General features: G+C 44.7%; 1 protein-coding gene across 1 annotated transcript; it reads left to right on the forward strand.

Annotated features, from left to right (window-relative positions):
- Window positions 1-1,527: 1,527 nt before the first annotated feature.
- Window positions 1,528-27,884, forward strand: fbxl7 (F-box and leucine-rich repeat protein 7). Its single transcript, XM_042104923.1, has 4 exons — window positions 1,528-2,268; window positions 6,452-6,541; window positions 22,888-23,508; window positions 26,101-27,884. Exons 1-4 carry the CDS (start codon window positions 2,232-2,234, stop codon window positions 26,835-26,837), a joined length of 1,485 nt encoding a protein of 494 aa, XP_041960857.1. The 5' UTR covers window positions 1,528-2,231; the 3' UTR covers window positions 26,838-27,884.

Raw genomic sequence — 27,884 nt, forward strand, 5'->3', positions numbered from 1 at the left:
GAGCATAAATACAAGCATAATAGCCTACATAACATTACATAGTACTTGCAATGGGATATCAGGTAGGCCTATATTTTTCCTAATAACGAGTCTATACAGTTTTCCCAAGCCCAAGAACAATTTTCCCAAGCCCTTTTGTTTGTCACATTCAGGTTGCCAAACCAGCAGACTGTGGCAATAGGAGTTACTGAGATAAAGGCATTAATGTTCACAAATAACATAGAGACACATCCCTCTCTGATTCATTCCTTATTTTAAGGTCAAAGGTCACCTTATGTGCTTGCTTTGGTGATACTGCTGGTGGCATTATAACCTACCTGATTGGCAGAGAAAAGGGAAGTGGCAGAGAGTTGCACATTATTGTGTCAATTATTCGTCAATATCGAAACCTTATTGTATATTTCCACAGATACCACAGATGTTTAACTTGCCTTCCTCAAGCAGCTGTTGAAGTGGGTGATCAAAGTCAAACTCTACATACAGGAGACAACGAGAAAACAATGTCTGGGTATTGAATAGCCTGCTGGTTACTTACATTTTTATTCAGACCTTGTATTCTAAGATCTGAAGTGTGCATACCATGTACCATGGTATGACAATAAAAGCAAACTTAATTAAAACACAGTGCACTCCACTCTAAGTTGTCACTATGTTGGCATGAAAAATTAATCAATAAATGACAATGATGCAACAAATTACACATTTAATCTATATTTCTTTCTGTTAGATTTTCTTTTCTATTAAAATGGCACAGATTACGTGGATAGCTATCAACATCTGATGACTCCTTTCAAGGTTTCACCTCTGAAAATGAGAAATGTGTTCCAACTGTCAAGTTTAATATTCACAGTCATTTTAATTAATCCAGCCTGATAGGGTAAACATCCGTTGGCCTACATAGAACAGACATCGCTCTGTGTTCCAATAGGTACAGAGATAAGAGTGACCTCTAATTAGTTCTCTAAAGTCATCATGCATGAAGAGCTACCCCAGGGAGTCTGTGGACTCCATACAACCCACCCATTTATTTCTATTAGTGTGAATTGATTGTGAGGTTGTAATGTTTGTCTTCAAATGGACATAACTGCCTCAGATGAAGGCATTTTGAAACATCTAAATATGCAGCTGGAATTTGGCGAGTGTCATGTGCAGTTGACAGTGAATGAACTTTCTTAGCTGTGCTGTCACTGACTTTAAGAACAGATTGGTTTTGGCAATAGGCCTGATGTCTTGATTGACCAGTAGGCCTATGTTTTTGACCAACAAAAATGGTCCTATGAAATGTTCCTATTCTGCACATTCTTATAAAAAACAAAGCGTTTGTAGGTTTTATGGTTTTAATGACTTGGGGCATAGGCTAAGTGACTAAAGCAGTGCGCAGACAGTAGCCTTGGCTCTTAAAGCCAGCAGAGGGGGCTACACAAAGATGTCAACATAAGGTCATTCCAGACCTGTGTAGCACACTTTTACAAATCTTTTCACCCTTCTCTACCTCTACACACCATTTTTCGAGAAACGTTGCCTAGTGTTGTTTTTTTTACTATTAGCCTATACAGTTTTAAAGAGTGTCTTATGGGAGACAACTTTTGAAATACTATTTTGTATCTTGTTGAAAGATATGCAAAGAATTGTATTAAAAACAACAACAACAAAAAAAACCTATAAATAACTTACTAAATGTGGAATACTTTTTAAGCCTCCAAACGTTCCTGTCTCTTTAATTGTAGACCCTGCTGTTTTCCAGCAGGACACTGACAAGCTCCTACGAAGAGAGAGGATTTTACTGCAAATCCTCATCGCCTCCTGCGGACGCGAGCAGTGTCTGCATGGTAACGGTCATATTCGACGAGAGCGAATGCGTGGTCCTGACGCAACAAGTTTCTGGTTTCCAGTCTTTTTTCTGCGCCTAGATATCAAACTCTAAAACGCGGAGCTCTAATTCTCTTCCCCTAAATACTATAACCGAATTTTAAGACCATGCGGCTGTTGTAGTGTGTAATCACCTTGGTATTTTACACTAAATATTACAGCCATTGGATTGATAATGATGGGACTGTTCGGTTCACCGTTATCTTTGCGAGCTGTGGATTAATCGCACAAGAAAGTCATTTCTTCAGAGACCTAGTTTTTCTGCCTTCCAGTTTCACCCATCGCATTATTTCAGGATTATTCTGTTCATTTTGTATGGATATTTTCACCGAGCCCTGCAGATAGAGTATGCATTCCACAGGATGGGTGCGAACAATGGGAAACAGAGTGGGAGTGAAGGTAGGTGCCAAGCCCAAAGTTTCGCAGGGAGTGAAAATAGCCCCTTTCTACAGCAAAATGAGAGTGTGCAGAGGACTCTTCAGCTGCCATGAGTCATTGTCTACAGTTATCGCGTACTTTTCCTTCATTGATTATAGCCTGTATGTGTTTATACCATGGATGTTTATTATTTATTTGTCTTGCACGCGTTCATTAATGTATTTTTTTTGTGTTTTAAGTCTTTGTAGGTTATATATATGACTAAGCTATAGAAGGCATGGCCAAAAAAATTGTGGCCGGCGTATCTCCAGGGATCTCTGTGCCTGAAATGAGCTCAGCATTTTATGTGGCAGTTAGCTAAAGCATCCTTCTGTTACAGATAAAGGAAGAACAAGACACAAAGCCAACCACATTTCTTTAACCAAATGCCAGAACAGGGCTTCATTTAGGATAGCCTTGGTGCCAGTTTATTATAAATTAACAATGGACAATGAGGTTTGATATGAGCTTACCTTACTTTCCTTACCTACCTTACATACCTAATATAACCAGGCTGGACAATCAACTCCTCTGGTCTTTAGATCTGTTTTACATTTTGACAATGGCCTGATTTACCCCATGTAGAAGGTAAAAGTAGGCCTAATGTTTTGCATATGGCCTTCTGATCCCCCCTAGAAGCATAAGGGGGTTGGTCCTGGTGCACTCAAACACTCTAAAGAAAGCCTGAACACGTTTCAGAGCCTCAAGAGGCAGGCGGTAGGGAAAGTTCCCTGTCAGTCTGAGTTGGATATGTCCTGTCTATTGCCAGGAATAGTGTGGAGTGAATGCAAGGCCCCAGCAGGTTTGGCATCCCCCAGTCGGCCTGTGTGTGCAGTCAAAAACAACTGCAGAAGAAACTCAGGGAGGAGGGAGTAGAGCGAAAATAAAGGACAGCCTGAAATGGCTGCACTGTTCTTCTAAGTGCGTTTTTCTGTCATCCCTATTGTGCATGGTAGCATTGGCAGCCACAGAGCTGCAGTAGTGGAGGAGGAGGAGCGTTGGAGTGTCACACACTGTAAGTGTACGTGTGGAGTTTTCGGGGGTTATTAGTGACCCACCACATGGGCTACCCCGATTGTGTACTTTAAGGGAAAGCAACAGGTTTTTCAACACAGTAAGTTTATAAAGTAATTATGAGCCAGTAGCACTAGCTAGGCCTACACTTAACTGCACTGCTGCCCATATAAGTGATGTGTTGCCTGCCTTGGCACATAAAGTTTAATACTTCTTTAGTATCAAGCCCACGTTGACCTTGGAGCGTCTAAAGTTTGCCTTTGGGATTCTTTGCATATAGCTGTATTCATTAGCTTGCAATTGTAGTATTAAGTTTTTAACTTGGCGTTCTAACTCATAACTACTAGCAGGGCCATAGCAGTCCTTCCCACAGAGCAAGTTTTGGCTTTGTTAAAGACTTGTGGAAAGTGGTGCTGTAAACCACACCAGACTCTTTTTTTTTTTTCTAAGGTTATGTCTTGGCATTTTCCCAGAACTGGCACTCATGGATGACATCAGCAACTTTCCACAGTAAACAGTAGATGGTAAATGGCACACAAAGAAACTTCTTTCTCAAGTTCTGAGATTGAGGTGTCTTGTAGTAATTGTGCATTATTCATGTGTGAAGTATGTTTCTTGAGCATGGCTCTCTTCATGTGGTAGATCTTCCCTGAAGTCTCTCTCTCTCCAGACTTCTGCCAAGGCCTGCTAAGGGATGCTTAGATTTACAAGGAATTGTGAAAAACAACTATTCCTGCCACAAATGTTTGACAGGATGGACATTTTTAGCACAAGAAACATACAGTGTATCTGAAAAGGAAGCAGACAAAGATGGTGTAATATATACTTTCCTATTTTTACGGCTGCATTCTCCCAGAGTGCTTTCAGACTGGAAGTGTACTGGTCTGTGTTTTCCTTATGCAGCTTTGTTAACAGTCTATCAAAAAGTTACCCTTATTTTAGGATATATGATAAAATGGCAACACATATGATGTATGTAGATTAAGTTGTGCAGCCTTGTAGATCTGTTACATTTGTCAGTGGCACTCACAACATTAAGTTGATTGGAACTTTGGTGAATTTCAGTGTCCTTTCCAGTTTTGGGAATACATCTAGCCAAGGCATGTATTTGTGATTTGTGAAACGTGTTATATCTAATCATTAAAACAAATTCGGATTCAACATTTATACCAGACTGAATGATCATGTGCTTCTCACAAGCATCTTCATCTCTTCTTAGGCCTCCACACTCAGAGTGCTAAGGTGTAGAAAACCACAGGCACAACCACAGAAAACTCTTCAGCTGCCATGAGTCATTGTCAGAGTGCTAAGGTGTAGCAAACCACAGGCAAGCACCACTGCTTGGGCTGTCCCAAATCCCATCATTACTGAATATGGTTTGCTAATTAATCTCCTCGACATCATAACCCACATTCCTGAGAGACAATAGACAATAAACAATGCCTCTGATGTAGGCTAATTACACAATACACTGGAGCCTGGTGTATGGTTTAGCTCCACTTGCACCCCACCTTCTTGATCCGTTGCAAAACCCTAAGTCTTCTGAACATGGAATCCTTCAGATAATTTAAAAGAAAGTGTGTTTACACTCTAAAATGTGCTCAGGATGCTGTATGCCCATCAAACTATTCCTTCTATGGTAAGAAAAGTCTTGAGCCAAACTTATGTTGACCTTGAGTTCCAGGTATGATTGTAAACATGCTAAATTTGTACTGCCTTCCAGGTAGTTATGTCTCCTATATAACAAAAACATCAGGGAAGCCCTCTGCACTAACCCTCTCACACATGTGGAGAAATGTCTGGACTTTAATGAATAACACAATCGGTGTGATTTGATTGAAAATGCAATGTCCTGTCATGCTGTTTTTTTACTTAGTTGGGAATAAACGCATAAGGCATAAAGATCTTGCATCTTCTTTCTTACGGCGAAGCTTGTCTCAGCTAAACATTTCAGTGACTCTTCTTTAGTAGAGATTCACTGAAATCTTCTCATGTTATTTAATTGGATGAATGTTTACATGCAGAACTGGGTATTTTTGTAAAGGATTGTGACCTCTATGTGCACGGGAGGTGAGGGTTTTGTGTCCTGTATGTGCACGGGAGGTGAGGGTTTTGAGTCCTGTACGTATGTGCACGGGAGGTGAGGGGTTTTGTGTCCTGTACGTATGTGCACGGGAGGTGAGGGTTTTGTGTCCTGTAGGTGCACGGGAGGTGAGGGTTTTGTGTCCTGTAGGTGCACGGGAGGTGAGGGTTTTGAGTCCTGTACAAATGTGCACGGGAGGTGAGGGTTTTGTGTCCTGTACGTATGTGCACGGGAGGTGAGGGTTTTGTGTCCTGTATGTGCACGGGAGGTGAGGGTTTTGTGTCCTGTATGTATGTGCACGGGAGGTGAGGGGTTTTGTGTCCTGTACGTATGTGCACGGGAGGTGAGGGTTTTGTGTCCTGTAGGTGCACGGGAGGTGAGGGTTTTGTGTCCTGTAGGTGCACGGGAGGTGAGGGTTTTGAGTCCTGTACAAATGTGCACGGGAGGTGAGGGTTTTGTGTCCTGTACGTATGTGCACGGGAGGTGAGGGTTTTGTGTCCTGTATGTGCACGGGAGGTGAGGGTTTTGTGTCCTGTATGTATGTGCACGGGAGGTGAGGGTTTTGAGGCATCTGGAATGCTTCTGCTCAGAGCAGCCTATGTGATGAAGTGAAATGGAATGCTGGGCATTTATTAACAGTGTAGTTAACTGTTCTGTGTAAGGGGGAAGGGTACGGAGGTGATCTCTCAGTACTACCTATTCACTTGCTATTCAAAATGACATAAATGACCTCCAAACACTGACTCAACAAGTGAGCGATAGCCTAATTACAGTAAACCTTTTCATTTATGAAGTGATCTGTTAAATGATGTGTTGTGACAGAATTGTTTACAAAAGAGTCATTGTGATTCAAATGACCACATTAATGAAGTGCGAGCAAATATAGCGCTTCAATAGCCTAATGCTTTCTTCTTTTGCTAGCAGTTCTCTTTCAAGAATGTTATTGTGATATACTGTATTTAACTCTGCTTAATTGATCTGTTTGAGTTGAGGTTGTAGCTTTAGTACCATTTTGGAGTGATGCTACGGGTGTACTGACACGTCTCATGATATTCTTTGTGTTCATAGGGAAAGGCAGTTCCAGTATTTCCTCCGACCTGAGTTCAAGTACGGATCAGACGTCGACCAAGGCTCCAAAGAATGCAGCTACCAGTGAAGGTAGGGCATATGGTCCTCATTATCCATCATTGCTCTGTGTTTCTTTCTTTTTTTCTTTTTTTCGTGCAGTGTTGACTATTTTTGGAAAAAAATGTGTTTTTAGAGGTGCTTTATACTAAAAACAAACTGGTCAGAGCCCTCACTGTTGAGAGAGAGAAGAGGCGCTCCCACCCCACACCCACCCACCTCCCAACTCCATTTTGAAAAACCCAGGCCCCCCAAAAACAGGGAGAAGGGCCTAAATCCATGGAGGTGCTTAGGAGATAGAGAGCCTCATGGAAAGAGATAGTGTGTTTGGGAGAGAGAGAGAGAGAGAGATAGAGAGAGAGGAGGAGGAGGAAGAGAGGGTGTGCAGTGAGGCTCTGTCTTTCTGCAGGGGTGTCTTTTTGAGGCCTTGCCTCTGTTCTTTTTTTATGGACTGACTAGCTGGTATGAATAACTCACAAAATTGCTGCGCACCCACAACGTTCTACAATAAAATGAAAACAACTTTAAGTATGTGCAACGCTGAGTTGTGTTGCTCTTCATGAGACTCCGTTTAATCGTATTTTATAGTGCCAGAGTTCTCAAAGATACGGATTTGTTTTTGTTTGTTTTTCTTGAATGCATGCGAGCACATACTCACTCTCTCAGTCACTCAAACGCACACATGATGAAACTCAAAAGCACACAGTCCGTAATTTGCAGCTCTGGACATTATGTCTCCATAATAATAGCAGGGAGGGCTGTCCTCTCCTTTCTAAAATAACAGTGATGTGGGCAGTGCGGAGCAGAGACGCGAGGAGCGGGAGGTTGGGCCGGCCCAGGGAGCATGGGGGCCTGCTGGGAGTGTGAAGGGAGGTGGCCTGCTGCTGGCCGCTGCACCGTGCCGGGGAGGGCAGCACGGTGAGCGTTCACGTTGCGGCGTCTGTGGTCATGGGCTGCTCCGTGGCCTGTCCAGCGCCTGGGAGTGGGAAGGACTCGTCTCGAGCACGCTGCTGTAATGTCAGTGGTGTGTGTGTATCCCGCTGCTGAATGACTGCCTGGAGCGCCCCTGATTTATAGAGCAGCGTCGCGACGTCAGCCAAGAGAAGAAAAAGAAAACAGAGGAGCTGCTCCGAGGAGCTGTGGTGGTGAGCGGACAAAGCATCCCCAGGCACACTCCTTCTCTCTGACTGGCTTATGTGTTCTCAAAAAACAGGCAGCAATATTTGGAGGACCTACTGTACCCTACGAGTCTCTTTTACTGCTTCACTGCTGATTGTTCACGGTGTTCTGACAAAGAACTACCCTGAAAACTCCAGAGTTCTCGCAAGAGCACAATTTCAATTGTCTCTGCGAGACACTCTGGCAATGAGTAATGATGCAGGTTACTTTTGCCACTTGTATCACGGGGAGCCAATCACATCAATGCACCCCAAGTTGGGCCATTACATTATTCGTGGCCTTAATCTTTTTAGATTACCAGGGTCTGGAATATCCAGGCTAACAAAGAACTGCCTTTGACAAAAAGTGGGTCTTTTGACTGACATGCAAAGCACCCAACCACAGACTGTGTGTACTGTGTACTCATGTGAAAGCAGCAACACTCACAAGGAAGTGTGTGCAGCGTGCACATACTGTAGTTGTGACTGAACATGAAGTGGGGGTAGGACTAACAAGCTCCCAGTAACAGTGGCACTTTTGGGCTGACCGTGTGCTTAGCAGCCTATGGTGCTGTATTGGCTGTTGTCTCAGTCCTCCGGGACATAGCTCTGTGATGCTGCTAGAATAAATAGAATTTGCTGATCCATTGTGAACAGAAGAATGGGAAATTTGTCCTGTGGCTTGGTCACACACCACTCGTAAACTGAGATGCTTTATCTCTGTGTGTTGGGTGGAGGTTAGCGTTGGACAAGCCTTCCCTGACAGCGATCCAGTGAAGTGTTCACAAAGTGTTAACAGGAGAATCTTCTTGCCGTCTTTTTGAGGACTTATTCTTACATTTTATGTGTTTGTGTTTGTATCTATCCTGTCTGTGGAACCAGGGGTTAGTTGTTGGTCTGTACTGATATCTTTAGTAGAGCAAGGGGCATTGTGCAGTCCAACGTTAAGCCTTTTAGATAGCATTGTTATAAAGGCAGCGTTTTCCACCACCGTTTCCTTAGTGATAAGTTACCAAGGCCATGTGCCAGTCAGCTCCAAGCAAGTGGCTTTGGCACTGGTTTTGTGGGTGTGTGTGTGTTTTGAGGTAGCAACCAACCAAGGAAAGAAACAGGCCCCTTATTAAGTGCCCTGGTGAATGGATTTGTGGGGACCATGGGAATATTGTCACCTCAGTTTGTGGTCTCTACTCTTTATTTAAGCTGTGTGATTTCATGCACATTCCACACATTTCCTGAAAGTTTGAAGAGATCATTTATTATCATCTAGACGCAGCCAAATGCACCAATCAAGCATTACTTCCATTGACTTCCATCGACTTCCATCAATAACACCAATGTGACTAATGAGTAGTGAGTGACTAAAGCAAAAGACTGGTAATCATGACTGACTTTGTGAGAGCAGAATCCTCAGATGATGATTACATTGATTGACCAATCGAGATCCAGAGCCAGGCACGCGTCTTTTTGAGTAGCCTTTACAGGTGAGGAAGCAGTAGTTCCAAGTATGTAAGTATGCAATGGGTCTGAATTACGTTAAGCTAGGCTAACTGTGTCTGTTTCAAAAACTGACTAAAAGGCATAACCTTTCTGAACTTAAAATGGCCAAATTAACCTCACATAAAAATAAACAAAAAATATACATTTCACTTCTTAACAAGCATAAATGACTTGTTTTATGTAAACAACAAAAGAGAGTGTGGAAAAACCCCTATGCAACTGGTTAACATTCAACTGCTCAAATAGTCAAGTATTTCTACAGCGATTCAGTCTATTGGAGACTTGTCTGCAGTGTCTTTGTGTGTGTGTCTGTGTATGTGCTGCAGCAGTCCATCTGAATTTTTAATTGATTTAAGTTCTTGTCCTTAGTATCTTGTTCTTCAATTTAGCCTCAGCAAACTCCATCTTCATCCTCTGCAGCAGCTCAGGAGACAACACCTCTAGGGTCAGCTCTTCCAAGTTGAAGTGGAGCTTTGCTACAACGTTATGGATTGGTTTCAGTTTCTCTCATGCAGACGTGCACACGCATGCATACCAGCAGTCTCCTCGTCCATAGTTTTGAGAAACGCTATGCTGCGTCCCAGCAAAGATTCTAGAGCGGGGCTCTTTAGGGCCAGTGCAACTCCAAAGAGGAGGACAAAAATGAACGTCCGGCTTGAGGCTGTGCCGGACGCCAGACAGGGCATTTAAAATCCGGACGTACAACCACCCTAGGTGTCAGACTGGGTTATTGCACGCACAGAGAAAAGAAGAGTGTGTATCCTCTTGTCTCACTCTAGGCTGGGGTAGACAGCAGCTAATTTACCTAAATTTTCCTTTAGGCCTTTACCTATCAGATTCTACCCAAATCCCAAAGGCTTTCTATCAACTGACCTACCACTCTGTGATGGGTGTTTGGCCATACATTTTTTTCTGTTTTTCTTTTCCAAAAAGAAAGCAACAAGGCTGGATTGATTTTATCAAGTGTAATTAGCCTAGCAGCCCTTACTACCCTGCTGGAAGCAATCAGTAGCCCCACGCCAGCCACATCTTTAAGCAGCATATGGTCTTGCTGTGCTAATCCTTCAGCAGTAAACAACAGAACACTTAAGAGCTGACCCAAGGAGGCCTTCCCACTGAGGCAACATGTTAGACTAAAGAATGCTGGCGGATTTTGTGAAATGATCAGATTGTTTTCTGACAAAAATGTTGTCTTTACTACGGATACTCCTGACTTTTGTCATAGCATCTTTCTCCATGTTTTGGAGAATTATGTTTCTAAGACCGCTATACAGTTTATATCTCTCATTATATCCATACCAGTCAGACTAAGTAATATTCCAACCCGGTGGCAGAGACAAACTCATCGTTAGTCATTGAGTGTTTGAGGAGGGGTGATGTGAATCTTTTGGAAGATCTCAACAGGTTGCAGCCAAGAGCTGACTGTAAACCATCAAACTAGAAGCTACAGTACACACAGAGTTCTGCTAACCTCAAAATGGGCCTCCAACTGTTTCAACATGGAGCTAAAAGTCTGTTCTATGCTCCAACAACGACAGTACTTGTGCAGAATTGGTTTTACTCAGAACCTGAAGCCAGAGCCTAAAAACAGCTGTATTGCCATGGAAGTTTTCCTTCAAAATCATTTGGCGCCGATTGGCAGCTTTAAGGGTTCACTTACAGGGACAACGCTGAAGAGCTCTTTATTTAGGGAAAGTGTATGGGCTCGGGAGATGGAGGCAACTGCCACAGAGAACTCAGTAGGAGGGCACGGTAATGCAGACATTACTCATAGCAGTCGCATAGTGTGGGGATGTGGGGTTTTATATCCCTGCTAAGATGCACTCCCCCTCTCTGTGCAATACATTTTTAGAAAGCTCGGTTGGGAGCAGAACTCTATCTTGGGCTTTAACGAATGTAAAGGCCATCTATTTCAGAAATAGATGAACCAGTACATAGAAATTGTATAGTGGAGAACAGTCTGATATGTTTATGTCTGAAAATGTTTCAGTGCTTTCTCAAATCATTTTCTCAGAGCAAAACAAAGAGGCGTGCCACAGAGGTTGTTCTACTGCAAATGAATCCCTCTCTTCTGTTTCTAAGTCAGTCAAAGTAATGATGTGGACACTTGTTGCTACATTGTATCTTGTCATTGTCCGAGAACTGGCCTGCTATCTCACACATCAAGTGAGGGGATGGAGAAGGAGAATGCGGGCGTTCTAAGTGTGTGTGGGTCGGCCGGTCGGAAGAAATCTGATCTGTGTGTCTGGCGCACACTGGAGAAAAGAGTCAAGGGTGAGCTGCAGTTCACTGAGCGGGGAGACGTGCCAGGGTGTAGTGGGAGGAGGCGGAGATGGGGATGGGGTCACGTGTGCAGCAGCCGTATCAGTGTGGGCTTGGATATGGGTGTGGGTCCACTTCTTGTCATTTTGTGCAGGTAATTCCTCAGAGAAAGGCTAGAAAATGTTTAGCAAGATATCAGATATTCTTGCTAAATTATCTAGTTTTCACATGTTGAAAGCAGGCTGTTCGTGCTTGTGAAAGTTTGGTCAGTTGTTTTGAAATTAAATGAATCTGATAGGTTGTTCATATATACAGTTGCCACATATTAACAATAGCCCCCTGACGTCTAGCCAAACACCTGCGTCTGACAAGCATTTCCAGCAGTCTTGCAGCAATATCTTTAAACATTCCTCTCAACATAAGGTTGGAAGTTTGAGATTGAGGCTATTTACACAAAGACTGCACTTTACAGACTCTAATACACACTGCAAGAGCAGTTATTTGGTGTGGTTTTGCTTTAGATTGTAAAATAATACTGTGCATCATTTGGGCTGATTCAGCAGTATAAACTTTCCTTCATTGATTTTAAAGGAAGCATGAGTAGACAACACAATACTAACACCCAGAACTGTACAAATATTATTCCAACTTTACAGGTCAACATATTTTTAACGGAAGTCTTACTTACTCATCCTATGTTGTTCTCCCCAAACACCTGTCTGTGAGAAACCTGATTGTGTAGGTCTCTGACCACATCCAACTCCTGGGTGTACAAGCGGAGTCAGTCATATTTTCATACCTGTTTGTGTGTATAGAAAAAAACAAGACAAATAGTCAAGATACTTTATGTAGGCCAGATATATAGGCCTAATGGACAAAGTGCATTGAAAGCACATTTAATAAGGCTCTTAATCTTACACTTACTGGCACATCTTCCCATTTTAGAGGCCCGCAGGGCTGACTATATCACTGGTAGGATGAGGACAAATGAGACAAAATGAGCACACAGGATGCTGTTCTAACTGACACGAAGGAAGATATATATATTGATTGAGAAAATACTGTCTAAAAGACACACAGTATCCATCCATCTATCTATCTATCTATCTATCTATCTATCTATCTATCTAAGTGAATCACACACATCTCTGTGATGACTGATAGGAGACTGTTTGGGGAATGCAAATCCACACCAGTGGCACCTTGTAACTTCTCTGCTCAGCAGCTGTTGATTGGGTTGGTGCCATAGCATGATAATACTGACGGCTGTGATTTGGACTTTACTTCCTGCCTTTTCCCTGGTGGTGTGGAACACCTGCTCTGCACTGCGCACAGTCATCTGGTCCACCACTGTTTTCAGAGACACTGGATCAAATCCAAATCTTAAGGCACATTTTCTTTGGCAAGCTGTGGGATGGGTGGTGGAGACGAGAGCAATGTTGGTTATGGAGGTGTTCCATGGAGCCTAATAGGAATTGATGCTCCAATTGGAAGAGCTTTGGTGGATTGTTGGGCATTGGCATTGGAATATGGCAACTTTTTGGAAAATTTGCTTATTTGCTGTTACCCCAGAATTAGATAAAAGGATACGTTGATTGCATGCAGCACTTGAAAAGCCAGTTGTTGGTTAACAGCAAAGACCAGAGCTGCTTAGCAGTAGGCTATCCCTTAATGTTCTTCTGAAAGATGTAGCTAGTAGTGTTCCTTCCAACAAGATGGTTTTGTGTGAGATGTCACCACAAACATAGTCTGGCACAGTATCCGATGGAAATGAGGGAATCCCATTGTGTCTGTCCTCAGACCCAAGCTCAGTTTGTGTTGTGTCAGGTGAGAGCATTGTACAGTGCGGCGAGTTGGGTCGTGATGACCAACATGTCACTGTGTCTTCAGACCGGAAGCAGGTGTGGCCAAGATGCCAAGATAGGACTGCAGCTGAAGTGAGAGAATGAAGGAGACAGCAGTCATTTGCAGACTGTCCTATAGTTCCCTGTTGTTTATTACCTTGTATTTTTAGATAGGTCTGAGGCAGGATTTGCCACTATAATAAACCCACCAGAGAGGGGGATGGGGTGGAAGAGAAGGTAGAGAGAAAGAGGGATAGAGAGAGGGACAGGGATGGTTGAGGGTGGAGAGGAACAGACTTAACAGGTATTCTAAATGGAAGGAGACTCAATATTTTGTGAGCTACTCACTGGAATTTAATATTTTGTTTCTGTGATCTGAGCTACGGATTTGAAGAGAGTCCCAAACCCAACCACACTGTTATTCTTTCCAAGGAGCCTCAGCCATAAAATCCTCTAACTCCAAAGTGATTATAGAAGGTTTGTCAGGGCTTGAGCTGTTATTAAGCTTCATTCCATACTCAATTTCACATCAGAAAAGTGGAATCATCACTTGTATGGGATATACTATATTCTGTATCTGGTTTTGTTGTGAAATAACTTTATAGTTGACATAGAAAAATAACAAATGAAAGAGTTGTGAGAAATGTGCTGCAATTTAGTGAAATGTCAGATGATACCCCCTTACAAACGCCCAACATGAAATCTGCACCGACATCTGAGAGGCACAAGTCCCCCTCCCCCCAAGAAAGATGGTGCCAAGTACTCGCCAAAAGAGAGTTGCACTCTCATGTCAAACAACGGACTGATTACAGCAACCACAATATGCTCTTGATTAGCAAGATAGAGATGTAGTCATGCGAGGTCAATCTGCTGGGCAAGTGAATGCGTTTCTTATGTGAAGAGAGAGGACTATATAAACACTATGCCCAGTGGGGCCCGCCACTGTTGTGGAGGGCTGCAGCGGTCTCCGTCGTCTAGAGGGGATGTGGTTCACTTAGAACTGGCTTCAGAGGGATGCTTCACTATGTGGATTTGTGGGCTCTTATAAACCACACTTTAAAAAAAGAGAGCTTGGCTAGATCAGACCTTGAATTATGAGGATGAATGTGTGCAGACTTATAACAGTGGTAAATATACTGTATGTTTGCATGGCCACAGATCTGTATAGTGGATTGGTACCATTAGTGGACTTTTGTGTATCGGTATAGGCCACTGAATGAAGTGTCATAATTCTTTTTAGATAAGGTAATTGCCTTGCCATTTCCTAGTGCAAGGAAAGTGTTTGCTTTCTGCCACCCTAATAACGGTGATGACATGACGTCCTGTGTGAAATTCAGAATGCAGAAAATCATTTAATCTCTGTTCCTCGTCTGCCCAAATGTGGTCTGCCAGGCACATGTGAGGGTTTTATGGAACAAAGCTGTGTGCTGACCGCTGCTCCCCGAGCCAGCTCTCTTTCGTGGTCTCCATATGCCTCACAGCGTGGCTATCCCCTTACACAATCACAGAGGGAAATCTGTCCCGAGCAAACTTCAGAATTCCTCAAACGGATACCTATTCCGTTGAGCGGGGGATTCTCTAAACATCGCTGTGACTTACAGCGCTGGCTGAAGGGAGAGAGGCAGACGTGGGAGGAGGAGAGCAAATCCTATCGGGTGGCGTCATGTAGTTGGGACTGATATAATAAGGTGGAAGACATGCATGCTGTGTGTGTGTGTGTGTGTGTGTGTGTGTGTGTGTCTGTGTGTGTGTGTGAGAGAGAGAGAGAGAGAGAGAGAGAGAGAGAGAGCATAGAGAGAGAGAGAGAAAGAGAGAGAAGCAAAGAGAGAGAGAGATATTGCGACGCCTGCCTGAGGCTCACATCAAACACATAGTCTTACAATCAGTGCCTTGTGGTGGAGTGCCCGTGCTTGTGCGCTGCTTGCTGGTTTCCTGCCTGGGGGAACACTCTGGAAGTCTGGAGAACAGGAAGGCGGTGGGCAGCCGTCCCCATTGTGCCCAAACCACACTCATGATGTCACTGCTTCCTGCAGGTCAGCCAGTGTTGCCTTCCACCAAAAGGTGCAGAATGTTTTTGTCTGAGAAACTCTCTTTTGGAATCATTCAGTGGCCAAGGCGCACTGGTCATTATATTGTCCGATAAGGGCCTAACTGCTTCGATTTGAGGAGGAATGCCTTCAGGGTGTCGTGATGAACCTCTGTGCAACACGTGAGTTGTGGGGGAGTGAGAGCATGGAAATAAATTGTCTTCAGGGAAGTTCACATGAAGATATTTGTGGCAATGGAAGGCACTGCAGTCAGGGCCCATTCACATACAGTACTACTAAAACATCCCCTAGAGGAACAATTTTCAGTGTTCCAGACTGTGTCTATTGCCACGTTTTTTTTTTTTTCTTTTTCTTCAGTCTGCCTGCCTGCCCGTGTGTACCACAGTTTGAAGCTAAAACCCTTTCTGGGTCGAGATGAATCCGCTCTGAGCCCGACACAAAGGCGCTGAATAATCAGCCCACAGAGCAGAGGGTTGCGGTGTCACTAGCTGATGTGATTACACCGGGTGAATCGAGAGCGGCCAAGCCAGGTGCCTGCTTCTCACCTCCCAGTTTGACCTGAATAGGGCGGGAATCGGGCCGCACTGGGAAATGGGATTTGGCTTATTGGCACAGGCTATTTATGTGGCCTGCCTTCCGGCGACTCATGACACGGCAGAGCATTTCATTCAGTGAGGTCACCCCCGCTGCCCTCCTGGGCGCCCGCGCCGTGCCACAGCTGCGGAGTGTCAGCTGTTCCTGTCTCAGACCTCTGCTGCGTGGAGACGTCTTTAAGTTCATAAGTACACACACACCATCTACTCATTTAATGAACAGCATCTTCACCTATGTATGTGGGTGGTGCTGGTTTAGTGGTTAGGGTTCTGGAGATCCAAGTGTAATGGCAGAATCTTGTGGGATTGATATCAGGCTCTGCTACTGTTAGCCCCAAGTTGCTCTTGGAGGACTGCCACTGTTGTGTTCAGTCAAGTGCATCAGCTAAATGCCTGATGCCATTTTCAACAAAGAAATCAAGACATGATTGGGAGACGTTCGTTCTCACCTGCCATGGCGTATGTGGGGGTCATTAGCATTGCGCTGCTGGTGTGGACACGTGGGCTGAGGGCAGGGGGGGGGGGTTGGGGGGTACAGCACATCTGGCCGGCCCCTCCGTCTGTCTGGTGATTGTGAATACACAGCAGCCCAGCCCAGGACGACCAGCCATCCAGGCGAAGTAGAATACTTCTCCAGACCCTCTCTGCTTTCTACATCACCAGTGCTGCTCCGTCGCACCAGAATGGAGGGGGAGAGAAGGGGGGTGGGGGTAGGGGGGAGAGTAGGGTGAACTGGTTAGAAACATGAAATGCATTACTTTTTGTCCTTTACTGTGGCAAAGCCTTAGTTTAAAGACCAGATGTTTGAATATTTCCTCTATGATGTTTTTGATTTAATAAAAGAAGGGGGCCCTGTGCCCATATGGATGAGTAATTTCAGGAAAGAACTTTGTCGGATATGTTCCAGAATTTATGGTGACACGATGACTCAGGCTCTTTTTTTTAATATGATAATTAGGGAAGGGAAACATGAAAGAGGTAGCAGGGAGACCTAGCTACGTTCACACAAAGAATATTGGACGGAAAATGTGCATTGCAAATCAAAATAGAAACTCTTGGCTTTTTTTGCGCTTCTGAAGGAAAAAGAAACAATTCTGAGCTCTAAAAATCTTCTTTGTTTCATGCTGGTCATTTACCTTGAACAGTGCTTTGTTTCAGCCAATTTGCAGTACAGAGAATAATAGCACAATTGCACTCCTAACTCTCTACACAGATTGTAGCAGCAGTGGTTCAGCACTTCAGACATAGCTTACAGCCAAGTGTTCTTATGATGAAATATAAAAAAGAGGCCGAGAAGTGCAAGTCTCTCTCCTATAGTATAGTTACAGGCATGTGTGGTGAGATGGCTGTAAATGATTCGTCCATGTGGTCTCATTGATGGTCTGCGAGCGCAGCTGCTCCGAAATGCATCTGCATTGCTCGGATGAGCCAGAGAATCTCGCATGAGAAGCACAGAAGGCATTTTAATCAGAGCAAGATGCCCTGCTCCAGGCTGAGGCTGAGGCTAGCATAGGTCTGTCAGCAAGCACCACGCTAGTCAGGATCATCAGTCGAGCACAGAAAAGTCCAGGTGAAAAAGTCCAGTGTGACCGTACTGAGAGTACTTTCAGCTCAAAGTAGTTTTTCATCTCAGTAAATATATATACACTGAGTTCAGATGGGATAGAAAATTGTTTTGCCAGCGTGCCATTACACAATGATATGAAAGTTTACACAATCATATGAAAGTTTGTTTGTTTCAGTTGAACATATTACTTAGGCCACATTTTAGAAGCGGGCACATATGCCAGATCACAGTGCAACACTGGCCACGGCCTGAGGCTGTGGGATTGCAGTGCTGAAATGTGACAAGTTATCTGGGCAGTGCTGAGATCAGGTTGCTGGCGGCTGCCAGAGGTCAAGCCCTGTGTCGGCCGGCGTGAAAAATGGCTCATGACATCACACTTCACGTCTGTGAACTGAAGAGAGCTGTGATGAATAACCAGTGAGAGGAGGCGGCCGGAGAGGAGGCTTTGCGAGCAGAGAAACGCGTTGTGATCAAAGAACTTAAAGGCTTTTGTGAGTTGACTGAATGTGACTGGTGATTTACTACAACTGTGGAAGATGGATGTCAAAATTGGCCGGTTCAAAAATTGAAGAATGTGTGTTAAGTGAGTGTGAGTGGTTGGTGTTGTGTGTGTGTGTGTGTGTGTGTGTGTGTGTGTGAAAGCCTGTGTGTGTGTGTGTGTGTGTGTGTGTGTGTGTGTGTGTGAGCCTGTGCAGCAGAGCAGTAGATTTTACTTGACATTAAACTTTGTTTCAAACGTAAATGGGATATCAGGAGTTGATAAAAACACTGGACAGTAACCAAATGTGTCTGTGATGCCTAGCACGTCAGTTCCACTTGTGCATGCCAGTGTGTTAAACTCAATCTCCACTCTGCAGATGAAATTGTACTAGGATTAAACACCATAAAACTGTGTCTGTCTGACCTCCCCTTCACCCTTACCATGGCCTCAAGGAGTGCGCTGAACACACTGAAAGCTTGGCCCTCATTCTAATCTCAATTTGGCCCTTCAAAAGAGCTGATTTTTAGCCGTGATTGCACCAAAGAGGTCAGTCTCCAGATAAACCACTATCTGGATTCTCTGCACTTACCAAACAATTTGCTTGGAGGTCCCTCCTCCTGAGATGAAACAGAACTTTTTGTTTGTGTGTTGTGAATGTTGTTGCTGTGTTTGTTTTCCTTGACTAAAGGACCGATATATGCCGAGGTGGCAGCATGAGTCGGCCGAGGGGCCAACAAACCCTGGGATTCCTCTCAGCCATTCCCAAACAGCCCTGTGTGTGTGTGTGTGTGTGTGTCTGTGTGTGTGTGTGTGTGTGTGTGTGTGTTGGGGGTTGGTTTTCATTTGGAGACCAGTCGTTCCCAATGATCCGGTCAAATGGCAGGAAGTGAGCAGAGTGGGACTCTCCTGGGTTCTAGCAGTAGCCTCCTGCATGCCCTAGGCAGGCTGGCCAATGGCATTCCTCGCATTCTGACGTGTGAACCTATCGGTCAGTCCTAGCTCACGCTTAGCGCTTATCACTCACTGCCTTATGTATGGACTGCAGCAGACTGAATAAGGGTTGTTATGATTGTGGACAGGGTTTGTGTTTCACCAGGTCAACCTAGTGCTTCTTAAACGTGATGCTTACATGCGATATGTTGTGGGTTTAAAAAGGATTTCTGAACACATTTTAATTTATGTGCTTCATTGGGGCCATAAAGTTATTGGGATTGGGAGCAGCTTAAGTTTTCTCAAGCAAGAAATTATCCGTAAGAATAACCTTCATGTGGAATTACCCCATAAGAAGATTTGAACTACCTGTAGCGTTGGGCACAGATTATTTAGACACAAGTGGTTTTGTGAAGATGTTTTGACTGGTGAGAACAGTGTTGACAAAGCTATAGATTATCTTAGGCAGCTTACCTGTCCTTAGGTTTATCTTCGTCTCAAAAAGAACCCTATAGTGGATTTAGACAGGTAGGCCTATAGCAGTTCAAGTATTCATCTGTTTTGCTCATCTGAACAAACTGCCCAAATATTTCATACATAACAACAATCTGTTCCAAAATGTCACATCAAGCTTTGTTTTCAGTCATGATGTGTCAATCATCTAGATCTCCTTATGTTTTTGCGTCTCCAGTCTCCCAGTTAAATAGTGTTTCACATGATAAGTGTAATAATGATTACTGGAGCTTGAACCATAGAGTTTGGCAGGAGGTGAACGTTTCTCATCCGGTGCTGTGTTGAGGGACAGACATTTGTTAAGAGTTGTCTAAATGGTTAAAAGGTGTTTCCTGGGCAGATAGGTCCAAGTTATGCCTGTGTTCTTCATCTCCAGCTATTGGTCTGGAATATCAATCAGGCTGGCAGGCCAACGCAAAACAGAAGCTCTGCTTAATAAGCCGGAGCAGCCGAGGAGGCAGAATTCGTGAGAGTGCTCAAAAGACAGAAATTGAACCTGGTGGTCGCTTGATTTTCCCCTCATTTAGTCTGCCATGAGCAGCTAGCATTTCACATGCATAGTAGTTGGAAGGCCGCATCCTATGGGGACAGTGATTTACAGTGATGGCATGGGCATTTTCTCTCTAACCACACATATCACCTCGTTTGCACCCTAATAAAATGCCATCTGCTATGGAATTAACTGCTTTTGAAACATATCATATATTAATTTATGGCTACGATCCTTGGTTTTATATAATTGTGGGATTCTGAAATAATTTGTGGTTCGAGGGTTTTTTCCCCCCGTCGAGCTGAGTTAGTGCTCTGGTTGGGTGACTATATTTGTTACATGAACGTCTATGTCCAAAACAGTGGTCAGAAATACCAGCGAATGCAGTCTAGCCACATATAAATCAGAAACAAACAAAATGTCACCAAAATAAATCCTGATCACAGTTGAACTCCTCTCATGTTTAGTGCAGGCTATGTTTCTCTGCAGACCGAATACAACAAAGAAGGACATGGCTATAAATCTGGTTATTTAGGAACCAGTGGTGATCCTGGCGTTAACCAAGTCCGTTTTGCATGGAAACCTGTGTTGACTCGCATTCAGAAAGAATAGGGATAGCACGGCCAATATCAGCAACAATTAGGAAAGCGAAAACACGGCTTTTGGGAGTTTTGTTTGTTTGGGCAGGAAGCCCCTTCTATGGGCCGGCGCACAAGGAGCCAGATGAGGTATTGACAGGTTATGTGAAGCAGAGATCCAAAACCCACTGCCATAGAATGCAGCAGTCTACAACGCAGCGGTGCTGCAGCCAAAAGCTTGGTCCTCGGGGTGTGGGAAAATTATTTGGAGTTGAGGGAAGACTTTTTGCTAGCTGCACTGAAGGTCTTGGGGAACGTCGTCTGAAGGAAGCCAGCTCAAGGGTAGCCCAGGAACATCCCCCCCACCCCCCACCCCCCCCCCCCCCCCCACACACACACACACACACCCCTAATATGAAGCAAAAGGGGCTCAGGGGAGGGGGGCACAGGCCCTAACAAATGGGTGCCTGATCAACGCTGATGGGAGGATTAGCAAATCACACTAATCCTGCTTTTTTACGGTGTCTTAGCAGCCTGGCGCTCTGCTCGGTCCACTAGGCCAACCCCCAGCCCCAGCAGAGGTGATCTAAGCTCGCGGAAATCACACTGTCTGCTAAACGACTACACTGTGCCCTCATAATTGTTTGCCACAGATCTTCAGCAGAGCAAGGGTAAAAAAAAAATGTTTGTGAGGAGGCCATTACTTGATATTGATATTATAGTGTTTTTGTTAAAGTATTGACAAGTTAAGTGATGTATAATAGATGGGCTTATGCAGTTAAGGAGCTTATGAAGTCTAATTCTGATGGTCAGGTATTTCCAGGGATCCAGTTGGGCAGTGTAAATGCTCTAATTGAGCTGTCGGATGGGTCTGCTGCCCTTGGCCAGAGCTGAATGAGGAATTCCTTGGTAAGGACCCAACTGCACAATGACCTGAGTGTTTGAGCCGACGCGACTGAGTGACTCTAATTGTGACACCTCTTTAGAAGGTGTCCAGGAGGCAGCAGTCACCGCGGCGGAGTTTAGGCTAATGTGTGCACACAAGAAGGAGAGTGTTCTCAGAGTGAGACAGACAACTTCAGCCTACCCCATGGGGTCACTTCCTCCTCCTCCTTCTGGGCGGGGGACATAAAAGCTGACTAAAGACATAATTGGCGCATAACAGCCAAACAAGTGCCAGGGGCCCCTCCGCTGTTTCCGAGGGTGCTGCTATTATGAGGTGCTGTCTGAAGGGTGGGGACCCAGCCTGTCAAAGTGTGTGAGTGCTCTTGGCTTGTGTACAGTCCAGAGATGGCTGCACACCCACCCAAAGACACTGACACTCACAGGATTCCCAGCAATATGTGTCATACTGTTGGACAAAACAAAAGATCTCACTAATGCAGTCATAAAAGAAAGGGCGTATTTAGTGAAGTTTCTTTGTCACTCTCCATTTCTCTTCCTTCTCTCTTTGGTTCCTTTTGTTCATTTCTTCCTGTCTTTCTTTTAAAAAATGATCTTAAACTCATTTTTATGTGATTCTCTCAACCCAATACTGCTTTTTTTTCTATCTGGGGCATTTTAAAAAGATGTGGTTTCCATACGAGAACACATAGTGTCACTGAACTGGAAACTGGCTTGCAATTATGCCAACGGCATGCCACATTGAATGAGGGCTACTGCTCTCCTCTTGGCAGTGAAACTTGTGCCCTGTGCTCCGTCTACTAAAATTCCTCCCAGCTCAACCTCGGCCGAGACGTCAAACCCACAGGGGACACGGGACCTGACACTTGTGACATGAAACAGCGAATGCTTGCCATCTGTCTAGAAAGGGTCTTGAAACGTTAGGTTAAAAGCATTTTGGAGCCTTTTAAGTGGAAGTAAGTGTGTGTGTGTGTGTGTGTGTGTGTGTGTGTGTGTGTGTGTGTGTGACCTGTGAATCATCTATACGTTATGAAGTGGTGCCAGTAAGGCAGAGCAGGCCTGTGGCCTGTGAGGGCTTTGTAAGTTGCCACTGGGGTGAGGGTGGTGTGGGTTAAGCTCTGGAGTAAAACTAATTCAGGCTCTGTCAGAAGAGATTAGCCTTCATTAATATAAGTTCTGCAGCCAGTGTTCTTTACACATTCCATACCCTGAGAATTACTAGTTGAACTGTCTCGTTTCCTACACAGCCATGAAATCAGGAAGAAAAATAGTAGGCACACAGGAAAGCTGCACAAAAAGTCATCATCAGCTTTACTGTCGTGGGACAGAAAGCAAGTTCTTAAAATAAAACAGGAGTTGCTGGGTTGTTTCTTGTTTGAGGTGCGTTGTGCTTTTCAGTTTGGCTCAGTTGTTGTCTGTGTCACGGAGCATTAACTCTGGCTCAGTGTTGTTGTCTGTGTCAAGGAGCATTGATTGTAAAAGGCTTTGTGTTCTTATTTCTCCCCATGATTCCTAGACTCGGATCTGAGCATGAGGACGCTGAGCACACCCAGTCCGGCGCTCATCCTGCCCCCGCGGTCCTCTTCGCTATCCCCGGCGGCCCTCTTCAACGGCTCGTCCACCTCCTCCTCCTCCTTCACAGCGGAGACGGTCGCCATGGTGCACGCACCGCCCACCGGCCTGACCCGCGTGGGCTACCGGGGCGCGCGGCACCTGCGCGACCAGCAGGAAGCGCTCATCGACATACTGCCGGACCATGCGTTTCTGCAGATCTTCACACACCTGCCCACCAACCAGCTGTGCCGCTGTGCGCGCGTCTGCCGCCGCTGGTACAACCTGGCGTGGGACCCGCGGCTGTGGCGGACCGTGCGCTTGACCGGCGACGTGCTGCATGTGGACCGCGCCCTGCGCGTGCTAACGCGCCGCCTTTGCCAGGACACGCCCAACGTCTGCCTGACCCTGGAGACAGTGGTGGTCAGTGGCTGCCGCCGGCTCACTGACCGTGGGCTCTACACGGTGGCCCAGTGCTGCCCGGAGCTCCGGCGCCTGGAGGTGGCTGGCTGCTACAACGTGTCCAACGAGGCCGTGTTCGAGGTGGTGTCACGCTGTCCTAACCTGGAGCATTTGGACGTCTCTGGTAAGCAGTGGTCACCCTGCATGCCATCATGTTGCCTAATGGGTGGAAAGCTGGAGAGCGGTTGAGAGCTGGCTGTTGTTCTGCTATAGTTATTAACTGAAATCAGAGCTATGGGATTTCTGCTTCAAAGAGTTGATTGATTTATAGTTTGCTGTGAAGGTTAGGGTATATATATATATATATATTAGTAGTAGAAAAAACTTAATCTGCAAGGAAATAATCAGTCATTCAGACTACTTGGATGGGGGTTGTTCTTGAAAGAAACTTCCTTCTATAGGTTGTGCTGAGCCATGAAAACATGGACAGATTTCAAGACAACAGGAGGAGTCTGTCTCCTCACACGGTTGGTTGTTTCAAAATATCCTCATTTCCTCCACAAGCTGGGAAATATATTAATAGACCTGGCTTTCTTTCCATGTGTTTTGTGTCCCTTAAGGAACATAAGCCTATTCAGAACTGAGCTCTCAATCGTTGGCCAACATGATTATTCTCTGCTGTCTTCATTTAGGCAGTCACATGAACTTAAATTCATAAACAGGCATTCTATTGTGGGTGGATGTCATGTTCGAATACAGGACTGATCCCATTGGGTTATTGTACATTTAAAGTGGATTTGGCTGTGCTGTTTTTTTTTTTTTTTGGTGTCTGGAGAAGACAATCCAAGTTGACCTCCATCCAATTTTTCCCTGTTGTTAACTGGAACACCTTAAGTGTATTGATCACATCAGCTCAGTTTAGTTAAAAGACCTGCGTCTTTGTTTCACTGTGTATTGGGCAGATCTCTGAGAGGGGGGTGAGAGAATATGGCGTAGGGAAGGACGGGGTTGTGATGGAATGCAACACATCAGAATTCTCCTCCCTTGGACTCACCCCCTCCTCCCCTTAGTGCCTTTCCTGGTGTTTGATTTCCGACTTCCTGCACCTCACTTCCTGTCTGAGTGCATTGTTGAGCTCACTGTGCGAATGTTGGTGTGTTACACATGTTCCCTCTGCTGTTTGACCTCAGCATTGCATTTCCAGTCATCTCCCGTAGACAGAACCATCCCCCCACTCACTCACTCCCCTCCACACACACACACACACACACACAAATAACAAGTTTCAGATGTTCTCTCAGATGTTTAAAACCACCTCTCCACTTACCTTTTATAGGACAGCTACAAAAATCTGAAATTAAAAGGACCCCTGCAATAGTAAGGAAGAATCTGCGTAGTGATTATCCATGAAATATTCAGACAAAACGTACAAATATAAGAAATAAGACTACAACTCTCCACACTAATAAAAAAAACCCACCTCTAAAATTGTACTTCAACACAAAATTACAAAGGCACTATCACTTTTTGCTCTTTTATAAAACAACTGTGACAATCTACACTGGCTTTATTGGAAAAACTAGACATCTTGTTTGATGACAGTCACTGCTATAAAGGAATCCTGAACGAATGAAATGCAAACGTTCATATCTTCTGAGGTGTTCTGTAAACTAAGTATGTGTTACGTAAGACTCATCTGAAAAGTGTGCCGTTCCAACACAGCCGTGGCTGCCAGCTGTAAGTGCAGGCCAACGTTGTTTGGTTAAACTGGGTTTAGCGAGCTCATATGCTAAGCCTTTTCTTCTCAGCACATGCCTGTGCTCCACTCGTCTTTATGATTGAAGCTTTCATACACAAACACATTCTTTGGCCCGAGTAATAGCATTCCTCTCCACTGATACCTTAAACAATGCAGCAGAGGAGGGCTTAAAAAGTGCAGTTTTTAAAAGATAGATGAAAAAACTAATAAGGGAGAGAAAAAATGTATACAGTGGAACAAAATATACAATTTTTGGAACATACTTGACGACTGGAAATCCTAAATTACTTGACCTCATGTGGATAATTTGTATAAATCCTCAGTTGATAAAGATGATCTATTGGTGCTCATCTGAGATTATTTTTAGGTTATATGTTAAGGTTTTTTCAGTCTTTGACAGGACAGTCAAGAGATTAGAGGAAATGAGGGAGGGGAAGAGATGGAGTGTGGCTTGGGTAAATAACCACAGGACTCACTCCTGGTTCCCACGGACACTGAGCCCATTCATGGTACAAGGTGTCGACACTACCAACTGCCCTCAGCTGAGATTCTTCCTGGAGTTTGAGTCGATATACCACTCCCTAAAGCAACTAGGGCCGAACTTGGACAAAAAATCGGCCCTGGCATATTTGGTCCAATCAGTCAGGCACACCCACTAATACACAATGCTGGCAGTACCCTTAAATATGTGTATCTTTTGAACTTTTGGAGCACTGAAAGTAGACAAGTGTAGGCCTAAGCACTAGCTATCTGACTCACTGGTGATTAGGGAGCACATCATCTCCATATTCACATATACACATACATTTCAAATTATTCAATAAATGTTAAATTACTCAGATTGTGTTAGGCTTAACTGTAATCTATAACATATCTTAACAGTTACCACTAGCAACCACTAGCACTAGCGATAGCAACCCTATGCATTCTCTTGTGTTGTGCGTTGTGTTGTCACCTGTTTCCCATATGTTCTCTAACAATGCTTTTTTTTTTTGTTCTCATGAATGCCCTCTGCAGGCTGCTCCAAAGTCACATGCATCAGCCTGACGCGGGAGGTGTCACTCAAGCTGTCCCCCATGCATGGCCAGCAGATCTCCATCCGCTACCTGGACATGACGGACTGCTTCGCACTTGAGGACGACGGCCTGCACACCATCGCGGCACACTGTCCCATGCTGACGCACCTGTACCTGCGGCGCTGCACGCGGCTAACCGATGAGGGCCTGCGCTGCCTGGTCCTCTACTGCCCGGCCGTGCGAGAGCTGAGCGTCAGTGACTGCCGTTTCGTCAGCGACTTCGGCCTGCGCGAGATTGCCAAGCTGGAGGAGCGCCTGCGCTACCTGAGCATAGCGCACTGCGGACGCGTCACCGATGTGGGCGTGCGCTACGTGGCCAAGTACTGCGCCCGGCTGCGCTACCTGAACGCGCGCGGCTGCGAGGGCCTGACGGACCACGGCCTGGAGCACCTGGCCAAGAACTGCCTCAAGCTCAAGTCCCTGGACATCGGCAAATGCCCGCTGGTGTCGGACGCTGGGCTGGAGATGCTGGCGCTCAACAGCTTCAACCTGAAGCGGCTGAGCCTCAAGTCATGCGAGAGCATCACGGGCCGTGGGCTGCAGGTCATCGCCGCCAACTGCTTCGATCTGCAGCTGCTCAATGTGCAGGACTGCGACGTGTCGCTCGAGGCACTGCGCTTCGTCAAACGCCACTGCAAGCGCTGCGTCATTGAGCACACGAACCCTGCCTTCTTCTGAACGCAGAGGGGATAAGAGAAGAGTAGGAACACAGGGAGAGGACTTCTGCAGTCATGTTGTAGCAATGTGACAATGATGTCCACATCCTTCTCTGTCCAGTAAGGGTGATTTCTGTTTGTGGTGCAGGCCCTTCTTTTGTATTTAATGTGGATGGTTAGGGAAATTTGTATTTATGTTTTTGTGATACAGTTTTTTTATTAGAAACCCATACATTCAGATTGTTTGAGGGATACTTACTTTAAAAAGGGGTTTAAACTAACTACTCTACAGCAATGTTTGTTATGCCATTTTTTTTTTGTAAGAGCCAAATAGATTTTGACATTGACAGGTACATACATACCACTTTTCAGCTTCTGCCATTTAAGACAAGTGCAGTTGATTGCATTAGTCTTGATGTCCTCTAACAGATGATTTTACAGGGAATATGCAATAGAAGACTATTTCAGTATAACATTTAAAAAATGTCAATCAATTACAAAAGCATTATCTAAAATGTTTGTCCGTGGACGTTTACAGGACATTCAAGTTGATGGGATTTTTGCTGGATTTTTACTTAAGTAAGCGAGAGACCCAGTCATGGAGATTAAGTTCAATGAAGATGTAGATGTACTCACATGTGCACAGGAGAGAGGCAGTTTACAAGACAATGTACTGTACAAGGCTCCATAGCTTATTGTGTCTCTTCCTAGACACGGAAGGATTTCTGAGCTCAAATAACCGATCATGACAGATCAAGACAAAGTGTTACAATCACTATCATGACGGGGCATTTCTTACTTTAAATTGGTAGCTAGACCATGAAATCATACATTTGGATATTACATGTCACTTTGCTTTGCACCCTCTCTCAAGTGCTATATGTCAGATACTCATGATTTGTTGCATCCTATTTCCAAGGGAATTTTAATGTACAGTGCCATTTTTATTATGATGTCTTGTTCACTTTTATAATGGTCAAATCACTATAAGAACCAGCCTGCTTATGTCAGGTGGTTTGTTTAACAGAGAATTTGGAACACTATGGTGAAATAAAAAATATATATCTAT

This window comes from Alosa sapidissima, chromosome 1, assembly GCF_018492685.1.
Source record: "Alosa sapidissima isolate fAloSap1 chromosome 1, fAloSap1.pri, whole genome shotgun sequence".
Taxonomy (NCBI): domain Eukaryota; kingdom Metazoa; phylum Chordata; class Actinopteri; order Clupeiformes; family Clupeidae; genus Alosa; species Alosa sapidissima.